Source organism: Macrobrachium rosenbergii, chromosome 13 (genome assembly GCF_040412425.1).
Source record: "Macrobrachium rosenbergii isolate ZJJX-2024 chromosome 13, ASM4041242v1, whole genome shotgun sequence".
In the NCBI taxonomy this organism is placed as follows: Eukaryota; Metazoa; Arthropoda; class Malacostraca; order Decapoda; family Palaemonidae; genus Macrobrachium; species Macrobrachium rosenbergii.
This window is the reverse complement of record NC_089753.1, coordinates 43,725,675-43,750,031: the sequence shown is the minus strand read 5'-3', so window position 1 is coordinate 43,750,031 and position 24,357 is coordinate 43,725,675. Positions and strand designations below refer to the sequence as shown.

At 38.2% G+C, this 24,357-nt stretch overlaps 1 protein-coding gene across 1 annotated transcript; it reads right to left on the bottom strand.

Moving 5' to 3' along the window:
• Window positions 1–391: 391 nt before the first annotated feature.
• Window positions 392–23,955, bottom strand: Pop1 (POP1 ribonuclease P/MRP subunit). The gene is made up of 10 exons (XM_067115367.1): window positions 23,392–23,955; window positions 20,795–20,907; window positions 20,164–20,282; window positions 12,601–12,837; window positions 10,015–10,175; window positions 8,517–9,319; window positions 6,746–6,967; window positions 4,913–5,682; window positions 2,838–2,975; window positions 392–749 (listed from the first exon to the last, which is right to left on the bottom strand). Exons 2-10 carry the CDS (start codon window positions 20,883–20,885, stop codon window positions 438–440), a joined length of 2,853 nt encoding a protein of 950 aa, XP_066971468.1. The 5' UTR covers window positions 20,886–20,907; window positions 23,392–23,955; the 3' UTR covers window positions 392–437.
• Between the last annotated feature and the right edge of the window lie 402 nt (window positions 23,956–24,357).

The following is a 24,357-nucleotide window of genomic DNA, read 5'->3' as shown; positions in this document are numbered from 1 at the left end:
ACCAAACTAGATCCAACATATGGGAATGTAACTAAAATTATTTAACACCAGCCACTGTGGACACTTCTTCACAAACAAGATAGCCACATTCTGGAACAGATTACTGGCTAAAGTTGTGAATAGGACTATTTCTAGCCAGTTTGATAATTGGTTTCACATTTTTGTGACTTTTTTGAAGCATCTCTGACTAGTATGTCTCTGAGGCACTGCTATTTGTGTAACTTTATTTAAATCAATCTCTCTAAATGTCAATAAGCCCCGTGTTTTATTATAATGAGATGAATATAATATAATACATACTGTACTGAAAATATTTACAACACACAACAAAGAATAGACTATCCCAGTGTGAAACAGAACAATCTGAAATGTGTAAGGAGAATTTTCAACCTGTAATTCAAATGTCTTTTATTTCATAATGCAATAACAATAATCTACTATTTAACAATAAACAGCTTCCCCCAGAAATATTTCAAACTGGAGGGATTCCTAATGAGAACAGAATTTACCTTTATATCAGTGTCTGCATCATTACTTGACTGTGATTTCTTATGTAAGTGCAGGTAATCAAGCAAAGGCTTAAGGGCAACCCAACCAATCCCAGCTCCTCGACCAATTGTCATGCTAAAGGTGCCATGAGTTATATAACCAACTATCTTCAGAGAACAACACTGGAGTTCATGGTCTTTCCTCATTAGCCACAAGTCTTCCATATTGCTGTTGTATGACCTGTGCTTTTCGAAGATGTCCTGCAATGAAAAAATTTTGCCAATTATTAAAGAAGAGTTTATAATAGCTTTAGTTCTCAACCAAATTCTGGTTGCATAAAGACAAAAATGAAGTAAATGCAAGTCAACATCTTTTTAGCACTTATGTAAATACTTGAGATCTTCAAATATAATGTAATTTGGAGGGATAAGATAAATTACACTAAAATATTTTGGAAAAGTGACTGCATTAACACAAAAAGTGCCTGTTTCTGGATGGGCTACAAATTTCCTGAGCAGTTCATTGCATTTTCTGATGCATGTGCAAGAGAATAACAAGGACTCTTAAAACCTTCTCTTGCATCATACGTACCACTTGTCATACTTTATTCTCATCAGATCATCCTCCAGTCAACAACAAATATCAAATCTTGGTAACAAATTCCCTATGAAAAATTTATCAAATCTTCAACATTTTCAGTTTATCCAGTCATTAAACTTTTAAAGAGTTTCAGTATATTAAAATAAAATTATTTTTTTTAAATAAAAACAAAAATCTCGTCCTTTTTCTCATCATCAATGACCACTTCATACTGGATCATACTGCACCCTATGTTACGTAGTTCACTAGCTTATGCGTCTGCCCTCTTCAGAAATTTGTTCTTTCTTGCTTAATCTTTTGCAGTCCCACTGCATATCTTGAGGGTATCTTTAATTGCTTCAGGTATATAAATAAATAATTTATAGTTATTATTCAAAAATAACCATTAACTTGCTAAGCAAGCTTACAAAATAGCAAGCCATGGATTTCTTAAAAATGAAACTTTGGAAATAGCATCGCAGATTTATTGGACTGCATAAGACTGAATTAACACTTCAACCAAATGCATGATACATACAGTTTTTTTGATACATACAGGTTTTTAATAATGCAGACACTATGGAAAAATGGACCACTAGACATCCCTTGCATCTCGAAATTAAAAACCTACCCTCTTTCTTGCTTTCCAAACCCTGTAACATTTCAGTTTAAAATACACTTACATCCACCTGAAACAACACCTGCATTTGGCTATTTTAAAATCTGCAAAGTTATGGAGAAATATTACTACAGATTACCCAACAGTTAATTCACTTCTAGTGTAAGATTATGCATGTGAAAGGACATATTGCCAGAGAAATTAAATTTTGTTTCACTTAATTTTGCATTCAAAATTTGTTGACCTAACTAAGTGGCTTGTCAATTTGGGTACTGGCTTCCTAAAAAGGGATACATGCAAGGATGAAGATATATTTTAGATCACGTTTTACTATGAAAATTTGTAGTTCGTATTTAAAACTAAGGATGAAAGTGAAGTTGAAGGATATCATGATAATAATGAACAGTAACATTTGTCGGTAATAACTTGAAAAGTAGGAAGGGATAAATCAAGAGAAAAATCAAACGGCCCAATTTTGCTGAAAAATTATCATCCTGCATAGGTACATGTACTAAACTCCTAGGTCCCTACAAATGTTCTACCAGCCAAAAACTACTAGACGATATCATTACAAATTCCCATTTACAAAATGAAAAATAACAAAGAATTAAAAATATGTGAAAACTTGGGCATTTAAGGATAAATTGCAGACATTTGCTGAAAAACAGTCAGCCATACAACAGGTTATTCAAGAAGAACTAAAGAAGACCAAAAACTGGAACAGAATAAATGAAACCTGCCTGGTAGGCCAAATGAAGATCAGTAGGAAGACATATAAAAAAAAACACTGAGTATTATTAGGAATAAAAACAAACTCTTCATATCTCACTATATTCTATATTTTGAACAGGATTTTACCGTATGATGTACTTACCATAACAGAAACTAGTTGAGAGGAAGCTTTTAGGTTCAAACATGAATTAGAAAAGTTGCTTAAGTTTTTAACTGTACTATACCTTAATGCATAAAGGATATTGTTACAAGGCATTTCAAAAGTGAGGAATAAAGAAGGGGAAAATAAAAAAAAACGGTGTACATATACTTGACCAAAATCAGAGCAAGGTTGGAACAATGTCAATAAACATTTAAAACACATCTACATATAAGAAACATCAATAATTACTTTTCTCAAAGCAAAAAATCCACAAACCTTATTGCTATCTTCTAGGTGTTGAAGAGCCATCTCAGTTACTTTTTTGAAGGTATGTTCACTTTGCACAAAACCTTCTGTACTAAATTCCTGTTCTACTTTCATTTTGGTTTTTGTTTTCATATCATGTATTTTCCTCTGAAATTAAAAACACCTGGCTTTAATAGTGCAGTTTACCACTGATTTTTTAATAGAATACACATGAATAAAGTGCAAAAATGAGAAGGCAAGAGTCAGTACATGCTAAAAACATCCTGCTCAACACAAACACCTATTAGCCCTACAAGAATTTTTTTTGAAGCTCATTTATTAAGTTATACCAATGAATAATATTAATCTGACATGCAAATAAAGAAGCACAATGTATTTTAATAAATGGTACATTATATTATATAAGAATTCATAACTTGTTAACACTCATAGATAAGCTACGCTCAATGTTTACCAGCATATTACTTGATTGAGTTTCAGTCTTCTTTCCTTCATGGTAGATAACCAAGTTAAAAATATAAACTCTCCCATACAGAGTCAGTAACAAGGCTTGTGATATTCAAACTCAACTTGCCCATAACAAGTCCTACATCTCGAGCCCTTTGGTGAATATTTTGCCATCATGCTAGATAACTCCCAGGCTTCTGACAGGGTCTAGCATACCCCCCCATTCAGCACTCATGGAATAAATATTAACTTTCCTCTTACTATCTCTGCAGACTCATTCTCAGTTTAGCATAGCTCTGTTTAATTTCAGTTGTAGCTGATAAGGATATTTCTACCCTCCTCCTAACCTCTAGTGGAGCCCCTCAGAGACTAATGTCTCTCACAAATAATTTTCCTTTTCTTCAACAAAAATTACTAGAAAACTCTTAATTCATCCATACACACACAAAGAAGTCTACTCTTCACTAACTGTGAAGATATTATTTTCGACACTGTTCTTGATATTATCTTGTGTGAACTTTACCACATCTTCCTTAGCCACACTGTGCACATTATTTTGTTCCAATGAGAACTTCACAGCAAACACAAAGTTGAGTAGAGATATGATTAATCTTTCAAATCATTCACTTCTAGTATGCATGTGGCACTCTTTGCCTCCCTTAGCCTCATCAACAAGTAGGCCTGTTATAAACTAAAGAAAAAATTTCACTGACAAATACTTCTATAGCAGCTGCTAAATTTGGTTCAGCCAACAGTACAAATCTCAATCTCTTTGCAACACAATAAACCTGAAACAAAATAACTGTTGCTAAAATCCAAACCCCATGCAATCCCTAGGAGTTTAAAGGTGTCTGCCATAAATACTGAAAACTGAAGATAATTTACCACTTGGACTGAATGTTTGAATTTTCCCATTTTATCAAAACCCCAAGATCATGATAAAATGAGAGAAGACTGTCTCAATACTTGAGGAAATGCACTTCTGAGGAAACAAAGCTCAACAAATCCTTCAAATAATGCAACAGATGCATCCAGAGCATATAGGCCTAAGTAGACACCAGAAAGAAGACTCATGTAAATTTGAATGGTCCTGCTGCAAACAATGAGGACTCTTGTAAGTACCTCCACTCCCAAGAGTCCTCATGGATGCATATCTGGAAATATACCCATCCTTCATACCTATCAAATGCTTGAAAGTGACATCTCCATTAGAAACCAACATGGACCGTGTGGTCTCTATCTTGCACTAGAGAAGTCTAGCAGCAGAGCAACTAAATATAGAGTGAAGGCTGACAGCTGAGTGAGTGGGTGGGTGGTACCCACATCCAATCACCACTAGTTAACTGCTTTCCAATCACCACTAGTTAACTGCTTTATTAGCAAGCTTCAAAGACTGGGCCTACTTTTGCTAAGGGTATATCTATATGAAAGACAAAGTTTTGTATCATTGTAGGAACAATAAAACCATCAAATTACTCTTAGGCCATATGACCAAAAGGTTACCCAACCACAAGTAAGGACAATGCATATTAAAAATGGTAAAAATTTATATGTAGCAAAATACTTGGGCCACTTTAAAAAGGCCACAAAAGTACAAGAATAAACAAAACATACATTGCAATCCTTTATTTACTTACTTTAATTCGGTTATGTTCACGTTTCAATTCTGCCCGCTGTTCCTGCTGACTGTCATTGTGAATTGGTTCTAAAAATTCATTCTTAATTTTCTTCTCGATGTCTTCATCTCGTGGTAAACAAACCATGGCACAAGGCTCTACAGAACCTTTCTCATCTAAAATTATCTTCACTTTCACCAAGCACCCTGGTGCTGACTGTTGCAACTCTTCATATTTACTCAATTCTTGTTTTCCTTTAATTTTCTCAGTACCTTTATTTATCACATTATAATCCTGAAGACTCTCATTAATTTCATCCATGACAAGATCTACTGATTCTGCTGGGCTGTCATTTGATGCAAATTCATCAGCACATTTCTGTTTCCCTTTGTTACGTCTCACAACATCATAAGCATCACCTACACAATTAGCCAAATATCTTAGGAGGTCAGGGTTTCTTAAAACATAAATATTCTGTGTACCCTTGGTCCAGTCTTGCACCAACCTCACCCATGGGCAGCTAAAAGGATACTGAATACTTAGTTTGATATAATTGTGTCTACAGGAAGGGGGCCTTTTGAAATACTCAATCCGTCTTTCTTGAGCAATTACATCTGAATAATAACTGCCAGAGGGAGTGTCTGGGAGTAAATTTGGGGTTTGTGGAGTTAAGAACTCCATAAGAAGATTTGCTTCTGCTTGCTGGCCAGCTGCAACTCCTCCATTTAATACAATTGGTAACCATACACTCATACCCCAACCCGAGCACACTATAATATCCAAACCAGAACCTGAAAGAATTCAAGCGAAAGATTAACAGATACCATCTGAAATAAAAAAACCGACTAAATCAGAAAAGCTCCACCTCACCTGAAAAATGTTAAATGCATGATACTGAATTCTCCATTAATTTTACACTCAACACAATAGTAATGTTATGCTTTACAAGGCAGTTTTATTTAAGATCCCCTAAATATCCAGTGTTTATTCTACGGGGGTTTCTCTCATTATGAAGCTTTGAAATTCTCTTGTGCTTTTCATTTTTTCCATGTTCTACATCTTCCATCTTTATATTTCCTTAAGAGCAAAGCCTCACTCTTTTTCTGTATTTTTTCAACAAGCTTTTATAACAAATATTTCATTCTGCTGAACTTTGCATAAAATACAGAAATCACTGAAAACTGTGACAGCTACTTAGGTCAAAACTTCATTTGGTAGGTTGTTTGATCATGTGGAACTCCAGTTGCCAAGTTGAATAGAAATTTGCCCAAGATAAAGGTATAGTAACATCCTTAAATATTGTAGGTATACAAGGAAGGTATAATAACATCCTTAAATATTTTAGGTATACAAGGATTACTGCCTAAAATAAAATTAGACAAAAATGCTTTCAATGACTATCTCACTGACAGTCCATGATGATCATGTTGTGGCAAACTGCTATCATCATTCTGAGTCATTTGCTGCTGCAATTTAGCTACCATCACAAGTTGTCTCAGCTAAACAGACCATACAGCTGCTAATGATGTGAGATGTCCATCAATCCAGAGATGATTTAATGAAATACAATGTTTACAGTATAATGTAACCTTTGTCTACTACCTGAATTCAACCCTATGACAACCTTTAACAATAAACTAGCCCGTCATTATTCCAATTTAACATTGTTCTTATTAATAAATAGTTGAACCACACCACCAGGTTTATGCAAAAATTTAGATTGTATCAGCTGATAAGCAGCCCTCTTAAACAAACCATACATTATTAATATGACTTCCTTAATTGGTATAAAGAGTAGTATGTGACAGCATTATTAAGAAACTACCTTTTTTTCGGTAGTAATGTTTTACTTACCATATCCAATTGCATGAGTACTTGGCCTCGAGAGTAAAAGTAGTGGTAATTTTGATTCCTCGGGAATTTCAGGCAAAGCAGACCCTGGGACTAGCAGTTCAGCTCGGCGTTTGTTGACGTCACAGTCTGATTCCTTGGATAACGATATTGTGTCCCTTATTTCACTGGAGTACATAGGGCTGTCTACAGGCCAAAGTGTACTAGCAAATGATTTTTCTGCACCTGAAAGCAACAATAAAATACTTTACCACTAGAATCATTCAACAATTACCTATCAATACCAACAATAAAATACTTTACCACTAGAATCATTCAACAATTACCTATCAATCACATCTCTCTACATCTATGACCAAATTCTATAATACAAGTGATTAACAAAGATTTTTACACAAAAAAAACTAAAAACAAATATGTACTGTTGCAAATGATGTTGAGTTGATGCCTTCATTTTTTTTAAATGTATAGTATTTCAAAATGCTAATACCAGACTTGTGTTTCATGTGCTTAATTTCTTAATTCAACAACTGCACATGCATCCAAAGAGCAGTGATAGCTCAAAATTACATCATAACAGTCTTGCAAAAAACAAAACTATTACTCTACTGCCACATAATGAAAGAAAAGCTCAAAAAAGGGCAAAAGTATGACCCTAAAACCAAACTACTGTTCTTGTCAAATGTAAACCTGACTCAAGGGGAAAAAGAGGACCATACCCAGGCAACCCTGACTCAAAGAGAAAAGCAAATCTGAGGGTACCCTAACAGGAGCTTGCCAATTGTTAGTTTAGCTATCCTGTATTCTAGAGAAATCAACAACAGAGGTTGTCACACTAGAGAGGCAACAGAAGCACCATGAAAGAAGGAAGAACTTTTCTCATACTTCTGGAGATTGAGAAAGCACCTGACACAGTACCAAGATGACGATCATGATATTACTGCACCATAACATAAGATCTAGAGTCAAGACAATGGCAGGTGCATCAGAAGTATTTGGGATAAATGTTAATGTCCAACTGGGAAGAGCACTGGGTCTGTTGCTGCTTTATCACAGTATGTACTGGAGGAACACACAAATGAATACAGAGAGACACCGAAAGCAGCTACATGCAACAGACCAAGAATCTACAAGAAAACAAAGGAAGAGGGCAGTCAGGAAATTGATCATTATGCATTAGTTTACGGAAACCCCTGAGACAATTCTACTTTTTCATAAGGCTTGTCCAAAGGATTTACTCTTAAGAAGTTGTGCAGCTAGGCTTGGGGAATAACCAATGGGAACAAATGAACAGTAAAAGGCAAAAAGCAATTTAACTAGAGCAGAAGGAATGCTGTAAAAAACCTCATGACAAGTGAACACACAGGTAAATTATTCCAAGCTGTAGCTAGAAAATATGATCTTGTAAAAATACTGACCTGTAACTGGAAACAAGCAAAATCAAATAATGTCATAAAACTTCTGGACCATGAAATGAGGTCAATATCAGATTCTGTATACTTGGCCACAGCAGACCACAGATGTGTAAATCATGAGTCAGATCCATGAAGCCATAATATAATAAATAATTATATGCAAGATAAAATTCTGATAAAGGTCATTACAGTTCCAATGTACAACAATAACAAATAAACCGTAAAAACTGAAAGATATACATCAAAACACAAGTGCTAAAATTTAAAATTGAAAAATAAATACTTTAAAACTAAAAATATCACAGAGCCTCACTGTATTATCACATAACACCATTTAAAGAGAAAACTAGTCATCCTACCTTTGGCTTGTTGAATGGGTGTTTTCTTCTTGGGTAAGGTAGCTCGTGGATCACGAACAGTAAGTGGTAAAACCATTCGCTTTTTCAAGTTTGATCCAGTTAGCCTTCTCCATGCTTCTACCTGGGCCTTGTGACATTGCAATTTGTCTTCCTCACAATAATAGTCTTTGCACCAACTAATCTTCTTTACATATTCATCACCGGGTATGCTGTTGTCCTCCAGGCTTTCGACTTGCACATTAGCTGGGAAAAATGCAGCTTTTAAAACACTGACAGTCTCTGGTCCAGTGAGCCGAAATCTACAGAGGGTGTCCTTCAACAATGTCATTGATATACCTGATGAATTATGATATTTGGGAGTTCTTTCAAATGGTATGTTTTTCAGTGCCAGTTTAACTCCATTGACATCCTTAAATTTCTTTTTCTTTGCACCAGAATCTGTACTTTCACTCTTTCTTTTTATAGAGGCTCCCAGTTCTTTTTCCTTGGCTGAAACTGCTTCAACTGAAGGTGCAACATCCGTAACATCTTCAGTCCCCTTACTACCAACAACTTTATTATCCACATCTCCCTCATCAACATCAACAGGATCCTTCTTTTTCACTTTTTTCTGATCCTTGGAATCTGAGGAACTGTTAACTTTCACAAGGCCATATAAATCAGCTACTGCCTGGACAATATGACTGTGAGCTGATGAGTGAACCCAAATCCATAGCCTTACATTTTCTGAGGGGTTATCTGCATGACATGACACTGTAGGCAACCACATAATGTCTACATCACCAAGAGCTCCATGAGGCTGCCTATAAAATTTGAAAAATGCAATATAAGACTGAAAGTTCAATAAATACCTAATTTACAAAACCCTGCATCCTTTGTATGATGTAACAATTTAAAAAATTTTTAAAAACTTGTATATTCCAATTGTTTTATTTACAAATATGATCTCATAAAAAATCTCTACATAAAAAACTTCCTTTCAACGTGATCTTTCACTAAGCATCATAGGAAAAGTATAACATCTCAGAAATGTCTATGTAATCAACATGAAACATTTATAATACAGGTACAATAATTCTGGAAATTTGTCTTTGCTGTTCAACTCCACTATACCATTTCTTAATGGGTTTCTTTGCAGATACAGTGAATTAAAATTACTGTGCAGTACTTTGATAAGTTCAAACTTGGACAGCATTACCACAGTTGGAAAGTGTAGATGTCTTTTAACTGACTTATGTTTTATTTCCTGAGAACACAAGTGATAGCAAAAACTGCAGAAATCATATGAATTTCAATTCTTTTAAGTAAGGAATAAATAAAAAATATTTTACCTAAGTAGTAATGCTTAAGTTGTAATTTATGCATAAAGCACATTTTCCAAACTTGCCAAATCAAAACTCTAAGTATAAAAGTAATGACCTTGTAGCCTACTATTTATGAGCAAATCATCGATGGATGAAACAGAAAAGAATGGAAAATATACTATTTACAAACTTACATGTCTGGCTTAAAAAAAGTGACTGTCTCCCACTGACGCCCTTGCTGTACACCTGGCACAGTAATTGATGACAGATCCCCAGGTAGGGTAATTCGCTTCAGTCCAGCAAGAATTGTTGTTTGATTTCCTTCTAACTCTATACAGCACATATAAGACACATCCTGTAATGATGGAAAAAATATGTAAAAAAAAATATGCAAAGAAACAAAGTAATTTGCCTCTTTACAAAAATAATCCAATATTGAAAAATTGAGTTACTTTTAAGAGTCTATAATTAGCATTTACATAGTTCTTGACATTAACTCATTGCCAAAACTTGACACAGTAATGTACAGTCCACCAAAGAAAAAGTATTGGCAAAGTGGTACCACACTTTAGTGGAGACCACTAAATCAAATTTCATAAAGAACAGGATTGAATCTGCTACTGGTGAATTCATAAATATGCAATACCAAGGCAATGATGTTATTATGTATTACTATTATTAAACATTTTAACCAAACTATTAACTTTCTCAATTCTCATAATGCTGACCAAAATGTTTTGTTCTTAGTAATCAGACTGTATTTATTATAGAGCACATTCCTTAAAAGAAATAATTGAATCAACTGAAAATTGTGTTAAATCTGACAGAATTTATTTTAAAGATTTGTAAGTTCTGTTGATTGGAAGTTGGGTAATCATAAATATATGGTAGTTTTCTGGTTAGAACAGCCTGTTGAGAGAAGAATATAGAATTTAGGCCAAAGGCCAACCACTAGGACCTATGAGGTCATTCAGTTCTGAAACAGAAATTGACAGTATGAAGGTTTGAAAGGTGTAACAGGAGAAAAACCTCGCAGCTGCACAATGAAGCAATTGTTAGAGAGGGTGGAAAGTCAGCTGGCAGAAAGAGAATATGAACAGAGGTACAGAAAAGGAATGAAAAAGGTTGCAGCTAGGGGCCGAAGGGACGCTGCAAAGGACCTTTAGTAATGCCTACAGTGTACCATGTGAGATGCACTGACAGCACTAACCCCCTACAGGGGGAACTGCCTTTTGGTGGGTCATGAATGTGAGGAAGCTTGAATCTTAATCTTCATCCAACTTCTTATAACCATGATAGTCTCTCACTTCTGGCACTCTTGAAAGGCATGACCTTCAAGCCTCATGCTAATAAGCACTTATCCCCTTTCACCCATAAGGTTACCAGCAATTCACATATACACATGCTTCACATCTGCAATTCTTGGAGCTGATTTGTGGTAATTTTCTTCTTTATCCTCCATCAATCCTGTCATTTCAGGAGTTGCTTGAGATTGTAGTCCGCTTTCATCTTCATTCCTAAATTACTATTCAGGGAATATATAATTAATAGGGGTGGCTAAAACAATGTCTTTACTGCATAAAACATTTTTTTTTTATTTAAACCTATTACTCATAAAGTAAATTCCCTCCTCCCTTCCCAGCTTTGGATCTATGATGCACAAAAAAGTGAGAAAACAACCAGCGTCTTATGCAGGGCTGGACATTCAAAGAAGAGACCCCTTCAATCTTGACTAATATAAGATAATGTGGCTGGGAATCTGATGTCCAATGATCTTAAGGTAAAGCATGTACAGTATATGATTAAAGGGTGTGTGTGAGAAACTACTTTGTTATAAAAAGCTGTTTCATCCAATCCCATTAATCACACAGTCTGAATGGTAATTTAGGAGAAAGGTGGAGGAAGGTTTCCACTCCCAAGTAAGCCTCGAAATTGCAGGACTGGTGGGGTACGGTAATCATATGCATACAGTATAAGGATTTCTTTTGCCTATACTGAGTAATAATATATGCTATACTGTACAGTACTTTAAATCATCCTCTTGTGTATGTCTTTCTGTGGTGCAGCAAAACTTATTGTAAAGCTTGAAAAATAATGTACATAGCACATTAAACAAATGAATATGACTTATGACAGCTTACGCTAAATCACCTATATAAAGAAATCATTAATGTTTTTACACCAGGTTTTCCCTTTACAAGGCATGATGTAAAATGAGTTCTCTCTACCCACTTCTGTCTTGTGTAATTTCCACAAGAATTTTCACCTGGTCCAGATTTACATCTATCCAATATACTCCAATTTTCTGGGTCCTTCCACTGGTCTTTCTCTAGCTGCTACTTTTTGTTACTAATGCTGCTTTTCTTTTCTTACCACATGTCCAAACCATCTCCACTTTTGAAATCTCAGTTTATTCTCTGCAAAACAATCTTCTGAATAAATTCAATACAGTAGTGCATGTTACTACTGAATTGAATTCATTCACATCAATGCTGATGAAATAATCCTATCAAGGTGGTCACTCAGATGCTGAGCTGAAACCATGATATTTTTTTCTACATTTCACTGATGAAAAGTTTATGAAAACTTTTCAATGGTCAGGACATGTCAGTCTCATTACTAATATTAACAGTCCAGAATCATGGCCAACATGACAGTAATGGTTGAGGTAATGCCTTCACACTTAAACCACCGTTTTATACTTACACTTCTTCCATAATTTACAAAAGCTCACTCATTTCACTTCACAGCTGCACAGGTCTTAGTAATTTTGAACATACCTGAGCCAGGCAGGATGATTTGGCAGCTCTAATTGATGACCTATAACCTTTATAAGTTGACACATCTGGCAGAGCATAACCCCATCTCCTGATCATGTGAAACCGTTTAGCATGCCAGATATGAGTTTCTAGCCAAACAAATTCCTTCTGACGTCGATTATACTCTTCCAACAGTAGGCGAGGACGTCTACGGTATTTTCTGCTTGGACGGCGTGTGATTTTAGCATTGTTTCCACCCTAATTGAAGAAAAAATTAAAAATCTAAGAAAGAGCTTTTGAAAGTAGCCTTTAACTATATTGTGAAAACTAAGGAAAACTAATGAAAAATTTATAAACATCTACTGTCTCTTAAAACATTCTATAAGTACTGAAATGAAACTTTAGAAAACTGAAAGCCTGAACCAGTTAACTTAGTAGTAACAATTCCTGAGCTTAATTAATTCAACCAATAAACTCCAAAACAGCAACACAGTACTGCTGAATAAGGATATATACTGATTCTTCATTACAAACTTATCCCCCATCATCTAATTGCATAGGTACAAAAGGAAGTAAAAATATAAAAATCGTTCCTGAAGAGTAAGGGATAGAAGTAATCATTGTTTTTATTTACCTCTTGAGTTATGCAACTATTATGATCAGCATTACTGTAAGTAAAAATATCTATTATTATTGCACACATACTGACTGGATAATGTATATATAAATTATAATGTGCTATTTTGTACGTTACAGAGGTACAGTACAGTACTGTAGTACTGCATGTGTAGAGAGAGAGAGAGAGAGAGAGAGAGAGAGAGAGAGAGAGAGAGAGAGAGAGAGAGAGAGAGAGAGGGACTAGCACTGCTTATTTTTCCTCTGTTATATATATGCAATACAGAATATGTACAGTGGTACTAAAAATGTTTCCTTACATAATTTTTGCTATCATTAACTATTTCATACATCCATACAGGAACTTAAAACTAATTTAATACATATGATGAGACACAAAAAGACCTTTGTATGTTGTGTTTGGGAGTATATTTGCATAACACTAAAGAACTGTTTGATATAAGTAACTTACCCAGTAAATACTTAGCTAAGAGTTTCTAACTCGACGGCAGCTTCAATTTTGAAATTCACGGTAGCAATAGTCTTTTGTTTATGTAGGTGACTGACCCCACCCACTTTCAGGGTGAAAGAGAGACACAACTAAGCCAAGAGCTTCACTTTTGTTTCTGCTGGTTTAATAGCAAACAGTTTTAAGAGGCAGCTCGATTTTGCTTTTCGGCTCGAAATTCTTACCTTTTGGTGATGTATTTTCAGCTCGGTAGCCTTCGGATTTGTGTTGTTTGACTGGTATGTACAATATAGTACTTTTACTGATTTTGACTATTGTTCTCTTAGGAGACTGACTTAAATTTTTTCTTCTGTTAGCTAGTAATTATGTCAGATTCTAGCACATCAGGTATTATGTATTGTAGCAGAGGTTGCAATACTTGCTTGACCAAGGCATATTACGATTCACACACCCTTTGTACGACATGCAGAGGACAAATTTTTTCAGCTGACTTGACTTGTGAGGAACGCTGTGAATGGGACAAAAGAAAGTGGAAGACTAACTTCTCACCTATCAAAGTTAGAAAGGGATCGTAAGAGAAAAGCAGCTGCTAGAGCTGAGGTTAAGTTAGCAACTCTAGGCATGACTCAGGAATCTAGTGAGGTTAATACTCCTTCTCTCCCTCCTCCTGCTAAAGTGATTCTTCCTACTTCCAGCCCTCCTCCTGCAACAATGATCTCCACTCCTCGTTCCCTCGTTCCTGACCCGGATCGCCACACCAGTCTCCAATCAAAATTTGATAAGAAGTTTGAAATTCTTGCTAACAGAGTGGTACAGTTGGGTGATTTAATGCATGTCCTCGTGGACAAATTTAGTGCAAAGTGTTCTAGTGATGTGTTTGTGGAGGAGGTGGCTACCCATTCCACCGATGCTCCTAGGCAAAGGTCACTGCCATACTCCCCCAGCCCCAGGAGGAGGCATACTGGAGGCCCAAGGGAGGTCAGTGGGGTCTGCCCACTGGTAGTCACCCCTCAGTCGCACCTGTGTCGTCCCAGGTGTCGACCATAGGCAGCCGTTGGAAAGGTGTGCCTAGTGTGCATCATCTCTCATCCAATACAGGGGATTCTAGCCCTTCTCACGGGTGCCAGTGGAGATTCTTGGACGAATCTCATCCGTTGAAAAGGCGTGCTCCTCTCAGGGACTAGTCCCCTCAGTCTATGGCAAGAGGTTCAGGGAACGACCTGGTAGTCCACAACCGTCATGCAGCAAATGGGACAGTCCTGAACGTTTTTCTCAACCAGTAGCTCCCAGACCATCATCTGTGTCCAGCAAAAGAACTAGTTCTTCAGCCAATTGGGAACCTTCTCGTGATAGTTCACGTTCATCTTTCAGCGCCCGTCTGGGATCGAGGACGCTCCTTTGGCTGCCAAGCACTCTTTAGCGGCTGAGCGTCCACTGACTTCCAAGCGTTCACTAGTAGCTGAACGCCCAGAAGATAAGAAGCGCCCAGTAGTGCACACACATCGCTTGACACCCAAGAACCTTTCGGCACCAACTCACTCTCCTTCGGTTGAGCACCCAAACTGTTTGGCGCCTGCTCTTGTTTTGCCGACTTCCCCATCGAAACACCAGTTTTCTTCGCCTCCTCCTTCGATTACTGCTTCGTCAACTCCCAGTTTAGACAATATTTTGGGTATTCTTATGAAGTCGACTTCTTCATCAGCGGAGCCTGAAGAACCCTCATTGTCCCCGTCTCATCAGAGGAGGAAGATTTAAGACAGGACTCCACCCCGTTGGCTTATGCTGCCTTACTGAATCATTTACTGGTCAATTTTCCAGATTTCTTCGCTCTAGCAGACCCTTTTTCTCCAGCTTCCTCATTTATGACGAGTGACCTACTCGGGGATTCATTTAGACTTCCCAAAGTGGTTTTATCTTCTTCACCTGAGAAGGCTATGAGAGAAGTGGATCTCTGGCTCTCAGAGAAATGACATCAGGGCAAGGCATGCTTTAGTATTCCACCTTCCCGCCTTTTGGCCAGGAGATATAGGTCATGTGTGACCGGAGAGGCCCACCCTCTGTGGGAGGGACTGCCTCCTCCCAGGGGGGACTTCTCTGGTCTCGTTGATTCAGCCCATAGGTTGGCTTTTGCTTCGGCAAAGACCACGTTCTCTGAGTTGAAGAGTGACATTTACTCAAGAACATGTTCAAAGTGTTTAGTTTTCTAGACTGGTCCATAGGGGCCTTGGCAAAGAAGATCAGAGATTTGGATCTCCCTCAGGATATTGTTACTGACTGGAGGAGTGTTCTCTCATGCGCCGATAAAGCAATTTGAGATGGTTCTTTGGAGATTTCCTCCCTTTATGCTATGGGGATTTTGAAGCAGAGGGAACTCTGGATTTCGTTTGTATCTAAGGGCGTCACTCCATTGCATAAATCAGGCCTTCTCTTCTCGCCCTTGGATAGTACAGTACACATCTTTTCCTGCAAGCAACAGTAGAAGTGGCTTCTCACCTTCATAAGAAGTTTATACAAGACCTTCTCTCGCAACCTACGAGGCGTCTGAGAGAGAGTGGAACGCCGCCCCTTTCAAGTCATCTTCTCTTTAGCCTCAACCCTTTCGAGGCGGGAGACAGATCACAGTTTCGCCCCACGTGCAGCCAAGAGACCCTCCATCAAACCTACAACCCGCAGGTGAGTCTTTAGTCCTTCATGTGCCCATGGGAGCTAGACTCCAACATTTTTGGGAAAGCTGAAGAATGAAAGGAGCATATGTAATAGAAGTATTAAGGGAAGGGTATTCTATCCCCTTCAAAGAGAAACCTCCCTTATCCAGCTCACCCGTCAAATTGACGGCGTACTCTGTAGGATCAACGAAGTATTTAGCCCTCTAGGAAGAAGTGTTGTTTCTCCTCAAGAAGAAGGCGATAGAAGTGGTGGAGAATATCAAGACAAAGGGTTTTTACAACAGGCTTTTTGTAGTACCAAAAGTCACAGGGAAGAGCGGAGACCGGTCCTCGATGTGAGCACACTGAACTTTTATGTAGTGAAAACAAAGTTTCATAAGAAAACAGTCCAGTCTGTCCTATCATCCAATCGTCGAGGGGACTGGATGATATCTCTCAATATGAGAGATGCTTACTTCAACATTCTCATCCAGCAAGACTCAAGTTTTCCAGTTTCGAGTGCTATGTTTCGGCCCGTCAACAGCACCACAGGTGGTCACCCGAGTTCTTGCCCCATTAGCCAGTTGGTTGATACGTTCACCCACGAGGGAGAGGTGCATGGGGAACCTTCAAAGGATTTTGCTTTTGACTCAGGGTTTAGGTTTGCTGTTAAACCTTCAAGAATTCCAAATGACTCCTTCTCAACAGATTCTATATTTGGGGATGAAGATCAACTCTCAGAATTTTCAGGCTTCTCCCTTCCCCAAAAGGATACAACCCTGTTTCAAGAAAGTCAACCTTTTCCTTTCCCTACAGAAGTGTTCAGCCACTCAATGGATGAGCCTCCAGGGCACTCTATCATAGATCAAACAGTTTGTGAGGTTGGGAAGGCTGCATATGAGGCCTCTACAACTCTTTTTAAGAGTCAGTTGGGATCACAAGATAAATCAGGACTTGTGCATTTTCCCAATAACGCAGGAGATAAAGGAGGACCTACGTTGGCAGAACTCCATCGGAGGGAAAGTCTCTTTCGGTAGTGAACCCCTGACCTAGACTTCTTCTCCAACATGTCGGACATAGGTTGGGGAGCTCTCCTGGAGGGTAAAGAAGTTTCAGAAGTTTGGTCCCAACAGGAGAAAGATCTTCATATAAATAACAAGGAACTGAAAGCTATCCATTTGGGACTGCAACATTTTGCAAGAGAAGTATGCAACAAAGTACTTGTGGTTCATGTGGACAGCACAACAGCCTTAGCTTATATAAGACTCCAAGGGGGACTCACTCATTCTCCTTTTGCGAGACTGCCAGGAGTCTCCTTCTTTGGGCAGAGCAGAACTAGACCCAGCTGTTAATGCAGTTCATCCGGGGGAAGTGCAACGTATTGGCAGACGAACTCAGTCGTCACAAACAAATTCTCCCAATAGAGTGGACCCTGGACCATCGGGTATGCTCCAACCTGTGGAAGTTGTGGGGAGAACCGATGGTGGATTGTTCGTGACACAGAGAAACCACTGTCTCCCCCTGTTCTGCTCACCTTTTCCAGACCCAAGAGCCTGGGCGACGTATGCGATGATGCAAAATTGGTCAGGACTGGATGTGTAAGCCTTCCCCCTGTTTGGGATGGTGAGGGAGGTACAGAAGGAGCTCCAATCGCATCAAAGCACCAGGATGACATCGATAGCTTCCTTCTGGCCAAGGAAAGAGTGGTTCCCGGAGCTTCTCGAACTGCTAGTAGACTTCCTACGTCTTCTTCCAGCAATCCCAAGTCTACTCAGACAACCCCATTACAGGAAATTTTATCAGGACACAACCACTCTGGCCTTGACAGGGTTTCGACTATCCGCAGGCTCTTGCAAGCGAAAGGCTTTTCAAAAGCCGCGGCAGAAGCTATTTCTAAATGTAGACGACATTCTACTAACAAAGTCTACTACACAAAGTGGGCAGTATTTAGACTTAGATGTAAGAAGAATAACATCTCTTCTTCTAAAACCACTATAACTCAAGTGGAGGGCTTTCTTCTTTACTTGAGATCCACCAGGGGCCTTTCTTCATCTACGATAAAAGGATATACATACAGTAGAGCTATGCTTAGCTCAATCTTTAGACACAAAGGTTTAGACATTTCTTCCAACCAGGATATCTCAGATCTTATTAAGTCTTTCGACATGTCCAAGGTTGACAAGGAGGAGGTATGCCCTTGGTCATTAGATGTAGTCCTCAAGTGGCTGTCTGACTCACGATTCAAACCCATGAGTTCATCATCATTGAAGGATCTGACTAAGAAGACTATTTTTCTGGTTGCTCTAGCCATTGCAAGAAGAGTGAGCAAACTTCATGCAATAGACAGAAGGACAGGTTTTTCTCAAGGTGATGCTGTCTGTTCCCTTACCCTTGGCTTCTTGGCAAAAACCAGAATCCTTCACAGCCATGGCCTCGTTCTTTTGCTATTAAAGGTTTATCGAACATCCTGGGGTCCAGAGGAAGAGGAGAGAAGTCTGTGCCCTGTAAGAGTGTTTAAATATTACATCAAGAGGACGGAGAAGATTAGAGGCCCAACACGGAATCTTTGGTGTTCGGTTAAGAACCTGTCCAGACCTATGTCTAAAAATGCTTTATCTTTTTTCGTAAGAGACCTGATCCTCGAAGCGCACACTCAAATCGGAGAGAACTTTCTACCTAGGTTTAAGGTTAGAGCACACGACGTGAGAGCAGTGGCTACATCAATTGTTTCAAGCATAATCTCTCTCTCACTTCGATCTTACAGACTACATTCTGGAAGTGTAGGTCTGTTTTTGCTATGCATTATTTGTGAGACATGGAGATGACGTATGAAGATTGCAGTGCACTTGGACCATTGTCCGTGGCTGGCGTAGTGTTCAGGAAGGGAACATAGGAAGCAACACTACCTCCTTTTTTTTTTTGCCTTGACTATGTGCTTTTTATGTGTGGTGTAGGTGACTATTTCTCTGGTTTTGTTTTTTATTGTACTGCGCCTTGAGCAGGGGCATTTTATTGTTGGCTTTGTTAATGATCGGAGATTCCTTTGTTGCAAAGTTTACTTCAGGCTTCGTTAGCGATCAGAGTACTCCTCTGCTACGAAATCACTCACTTTAGTAGAGGCGACCCTGGCTATACCGCCACACCACTACACGGCTGAAATGAGCACCAACCAGAGGGAGCATCTACCTATGCAGCTCTCTCAGCAGGTAAGAAACAACAAGCGTTGTTTCAATGCTAAGCCTATTTATTCTGTTCTCATTTCATTATCATTATTAATGTCTAGAGTACAAGATGTCCATGAATCTCACCTCCTTCAATGTGGATTCAGCTAAGTAGTTACTGCGTAAGGTACTTATATAAAAATTACATTTTTATATAATAAAATAAAGTTTTATACACACTTACCCAGTAATTACGAATGGAGCCCGCCCTCCTCCCCTCACATGGACTTTAGAACATACACAAAAGTGAAGCTCTTGGCTTAGTTGTTTCTCTCTTTCACCACGAAAGTGGGCGGGATAGTCACCTACATAAACAAAAGACTATCACTACTGCAAATTTCAAAATTGAAGCTGCCGTCGAGTTAGAAACCCTTAGCTAAGTAATTACTGGGTAATTATATATAAAAATTTATTTTATTATAAAAATATCATTTTAGCCATCAAGGACTAAGTAGGTAATTTTTTTGTCTCATGCAATGGTCTGAATATGATTGTATGACCTACATCCACTGAAGTAAAGCTTGTAACTTGTCACTGGTAAAAATTTCATGCACAGCTCCCCAAATTTATTTTAGGAAGTTACAAGTAAGGTAACAATAAATACATAGGAAGGTCAACTGAAGGTTATTCTTACCTCTCTTTTGTGTCGCTCGCGTAAGTAATGTGGGAGTCGTTTAGGGTTTAGTGACGCCTTTCTACGTTGCATGTGACGAGGAAGGGTCTGAAAAGCGCGCCTACCATGTTCACTTTTCTCTGTAAAATAAAAAAAACATGAAATACATAATCTCCTGTACATGTATTATATTATGTGGAATAGTTTGCCGGGTGCAGTTGTGGAATCTTCTCATCTCCAAATGTTAAGCAAGGAGCAATTTTATTCCTGCTTTCTGCTAACATTTCTTGAATTCACTTATATTGGTTTTATTTTCTTTTCCTTTATATTTATTCATATTTCATGTTTTCTTATAAATTGTCTCTCTTTGCAGACTGATTTCCCTTTGGAGCCCTCTTGGGGTTATAGTCTGTTGACTTTGTCCTTACGGGTGTTCAGCTGTAGATTTAAAGAAATACAGAAAATAATGACGACTGAAAGAAACACTCAGCGAGCAAATACGTATTGTACTGTAATTTATCCAACTGGATTTCCATTCAGCTTTTGCATATGAACATTATTTCTATATATATATGTAACAACACAAAAGAAATATACTCCATACATGGAATAACATCTACTGGGTATACTGGATAAAAAAACTACAACTTACCAAGAAGCTTAACAATAGATTTGATTTCTGCCTGACGAGCTGTTAAAAATTTGCTCAAAGAAACTGCTGCTGGAATGCCTGTAGCAGCCATACTGTTGCCAAACAATGAGATCCTAAAAAAGAATTAAAATGTTTCAGCACATGCATAAGCTATGTCAATGTTCTATACTCACAATTACCAACACTTTAACATACAATGGGAGTTAAAATCTACTACTCCAAAGCAAGCATATATGTACTGTACATTATAAAATAGATCACAAACTTAATATTCTCAGCAGGTGATTTGCCAACTGCCACCCTAACAAGCTAACAACTGACCTAACAGTTTCTTTAACAATTCCTTTCAAACTCAAAAAGGGGAGAGAATTCAAGAAACAAGAACCCTGACACCCATTGCTGCTGTGTTATTTGGTTTTAGAACCTTCTGAATTCTTAAAACCCTTCTTAAAACCATATCTTTTCTTTCCTTACTTTTGATTTAGACTTTGAAATATCTGATCTATACAATCCTCATCATGCTCAACTAATGTCTGCAATAAGCCTATGCTAAGGAAATAGCCTAGGCTGAAGCAATTACCACAGCAGTGCTAGTAAATTTATTCCAAACTAGACACTATGACCTTATATAGGCTAAGGTACTCCAAATATTCTCAAATTACTAATCCCATTACATAGCTGTGTGGTGAGTACTTATACAGCTATCTATACTTACCTCGTAGTATAGTATATAGTACATAGCCTAGCAGTGGTATTAGGCAAATGGGCCCATGCACACACCTATCTAACTGTATAGTTTCTCTTGCTTAATGGTCTGTTTATGGATAAATATAATGGTTAGGCTAAGAACCTTAATAAAACTTCCTTTATCCTTACCAGCTTACAATATCAAAGTTTTGTTCACTTCAAGGGTACATGTAAGTCACTGTGCAGAGTTTGCTATTGCACTCACTTGAGTAAATTACTTCCCTGGCTTTGTATCAATATTAAAGTTAAAAGTTTGTTAATCATTATATGGCAATGCCACAACAAAAATGAATTAGTTCTAGTTGCAGATATTGCTTATATTAAACTTCTTTACTTCTTGGTTTGTGTACATGTCATATTTCATGAAAAGGTAGACACACTGAAAACTAAGTTTCCTGAAAAGGTCAAGACATTAAAAACTAAGTTTCCTGAAAAAGTCAAGACATTGAAAACTAAGTTTCCTAAAAAGGTCAAGACATTGAGAACTAAGTTTCCTGAAAAGGTCAAGACATTGAGAACTAAGTTTCCTGAAAAGGTCAAGACATTAAAAACTAAGTTTCCTGAAAAAGTCAAGACATTGAAAACTAAGTTTCCTAAAAAGGTCAAGACATTGAAAACTAAGTTTCCTGAAAAGGTAGACACATTAAAAATTCAGTTTTAATGCCTGTAAGCTAGGCTTAAACCCCCCAAAAAAGTATAATTAGGAACTCTCGCTAGCAGCAAGTAATTTCAGCATCTAACCAAAACCCATTCTGGAAATACTAACCACACTTTTTTTTTTTACTAGGCCTAACCTATCTTTAGGGAAGGATGAATTTTACATAAAAGAATCATACAGGCTTACTATAGCCAGCCTACATAGCCATAGCACAACAAAGTTGAGTTAAGGTACAAGAGAGAAAAGATCTATCATAAATAACGAATAGGCCTAGAGCAAAAAAAGTTGGTAAAAGTGCTGAAGAGTTGAGCATGTTAGGCCAATTTCCATGGGTCAAGCCATGCCTAACAGCCAATCGAAAACATATATCAACAAGGACGCATTCTAACGTAACCTTCACTGGAGCAGACGCAGAGTAGGCAGAGGGGAAGGCGTGGGAAATCCAACTGTGAAAACGGGCCAAACCTAACCTCTCCTAGAACGCCATGCCCTGAACTAACAAGACCTTAATTCCCTAACCTGACTTATGATGCAGTGGAGAGAGTGGGGGGGGGGGAGTTTGCCTTCCTTGACACCCCCCTCCAAATGACGCTGAACGTCAGATAATTACCAGTGTCGGAAACAGATTGGTTGAACTAGATTTCCGTTCAGATACACGGTCTGGCACTGGCTAGAGCGTCGCAACCCAACCTAACTAGAACTTACCTTCCTGACCTGACTTAAGGTGCTATGCCCTGACCTGGCCAGGGGGTTCTGCCCTCTTAAACACTTAACATCAGAAGTTTTCACTAGCCTAAGAGACAAAGTTATTAACGCCTAGCCACCGTCTCCCTATTCACATGGCCCCTTCCCTTAACCTAACCTAACGTAGGGCACTGTAGCCTAACCTGGTTGGAGGGGGGGGGAGTCCACAACCCATGGACACCCTGAATGTGACATCATGCATAGGCCTAAATTCATGTGCCAAATTATTTTCCGATATTAATGAAAAGTCTACATCACACTGCCACAGGGTAATGCCCAGCCCATCCGAAGGGTACGAGAAGCTGGGCCTAAGCCCATCTTTCATCTCGGAGTCTACCCGATCATACCGGTACCATTAAGCCTATCTGGAGACCTCGACACACCTCTCCAGTAAGTAGCCTAGACTAAACCTCATTCGTTGCAGTCATAGTAGTTAATTTATACTTACCTCGCAATCTATTACGACAATTTTTAACACCTGTTATAAACTTTGGAAACGGAAACCGATGAACATAGTCTCCTTGGTTGTGTTTGCTTTGAAACGTGATGGTACGAGGGGATATGAGTAGTAGTAGAAGAAGAGTCGTTGTGTTGAACCGGCTCCCCCATACATTTTAGTTCGTCTTTATTTGTGCTTGATCAAGTTTATTTTGCCTACGGCACCATATTCTTTTGAAAAGTTCCTCCATGTTTTCAATTTCCCTCCTATAAAAGTCTGTGAAAGGTTGTAAAAAAGAATGATGCTGAAAATATATGCTTTTAGTAGTGTGTGAACCTGTTACTGGTTAGGTTTGGAGAACAAGAGAGTGGTTGGTAGATGATTTCAATACAAAGATTGGTGGCAGAAGAACAGAGTAGATTGGTGGATATAACAGTGGAAAGAAGATTGGCTGGAAATATGTTATAGTTTATGTAAGCTTAAGGTGAAGAGAAGAGGATGAAGTGAGTTTTATGGGGAGGAAGTAAGGAGAACATACTGAGCAGGAAATGATGGGTTAGTGATGAGAACGAGGATGTGGGAAGACTTGACGGGGAGTTTGTAAAAATCCATGACGAAGGTCATAAGAACAGTGGGGAGTGTATGTGGGTACAGCGTGGAAAGATTATTTAAGGTGCAGATCCATTACAGAAGAGCAGATCAAGTGCACACAGACTTTCGAGGAGGAATAGGCTAATTAAGAAGAAAATAAGGGAGACAAGGTAAGCAGTGAAAATAGAGGGGAGAAGGCAAGTGAGAACTTAGGGGAATTAAGCTCTTCAACAGAGAGATAAATACAAAGAGAATGATTAATGAACGCATGGAGCCCTGAATGAAAAATGTAGATGGAGGGATACTCTCTGAATTGAATACGTTCCTAGCTTCATGGAGTGAATGTGTGAGATAGAAGATAGGCAGAGATGAATGACACGTGAG

What these genes read in the sequence shown, in the direction of transcription:
- Pop1 (XM_067115367.1), bottom strand. Translation starts at nt 20,885, where the DNA reads ATGGCTGCTACAGGCATTCCAGCAGCAGTTTCTTTGAGCAAATTTTTA. An exon ending in ATCTATTGTTAAGCTTCTTG is followed by an intron (nt 20,283 to 20,794) that starts GTAAGTTGTAGT and finishes TTTATTTTACAG; the next exon opens with AGAAAAGTGAACATGGTAGG. An exon ending in GTGAACATAACCGAATTAAA is followed by an intron (nt 2,976 to 4,912) that starts GTAAGTAAATAA and finishes TTTTAATTTCAG; the next exon opens with AGGAAAATACATGATATGAA.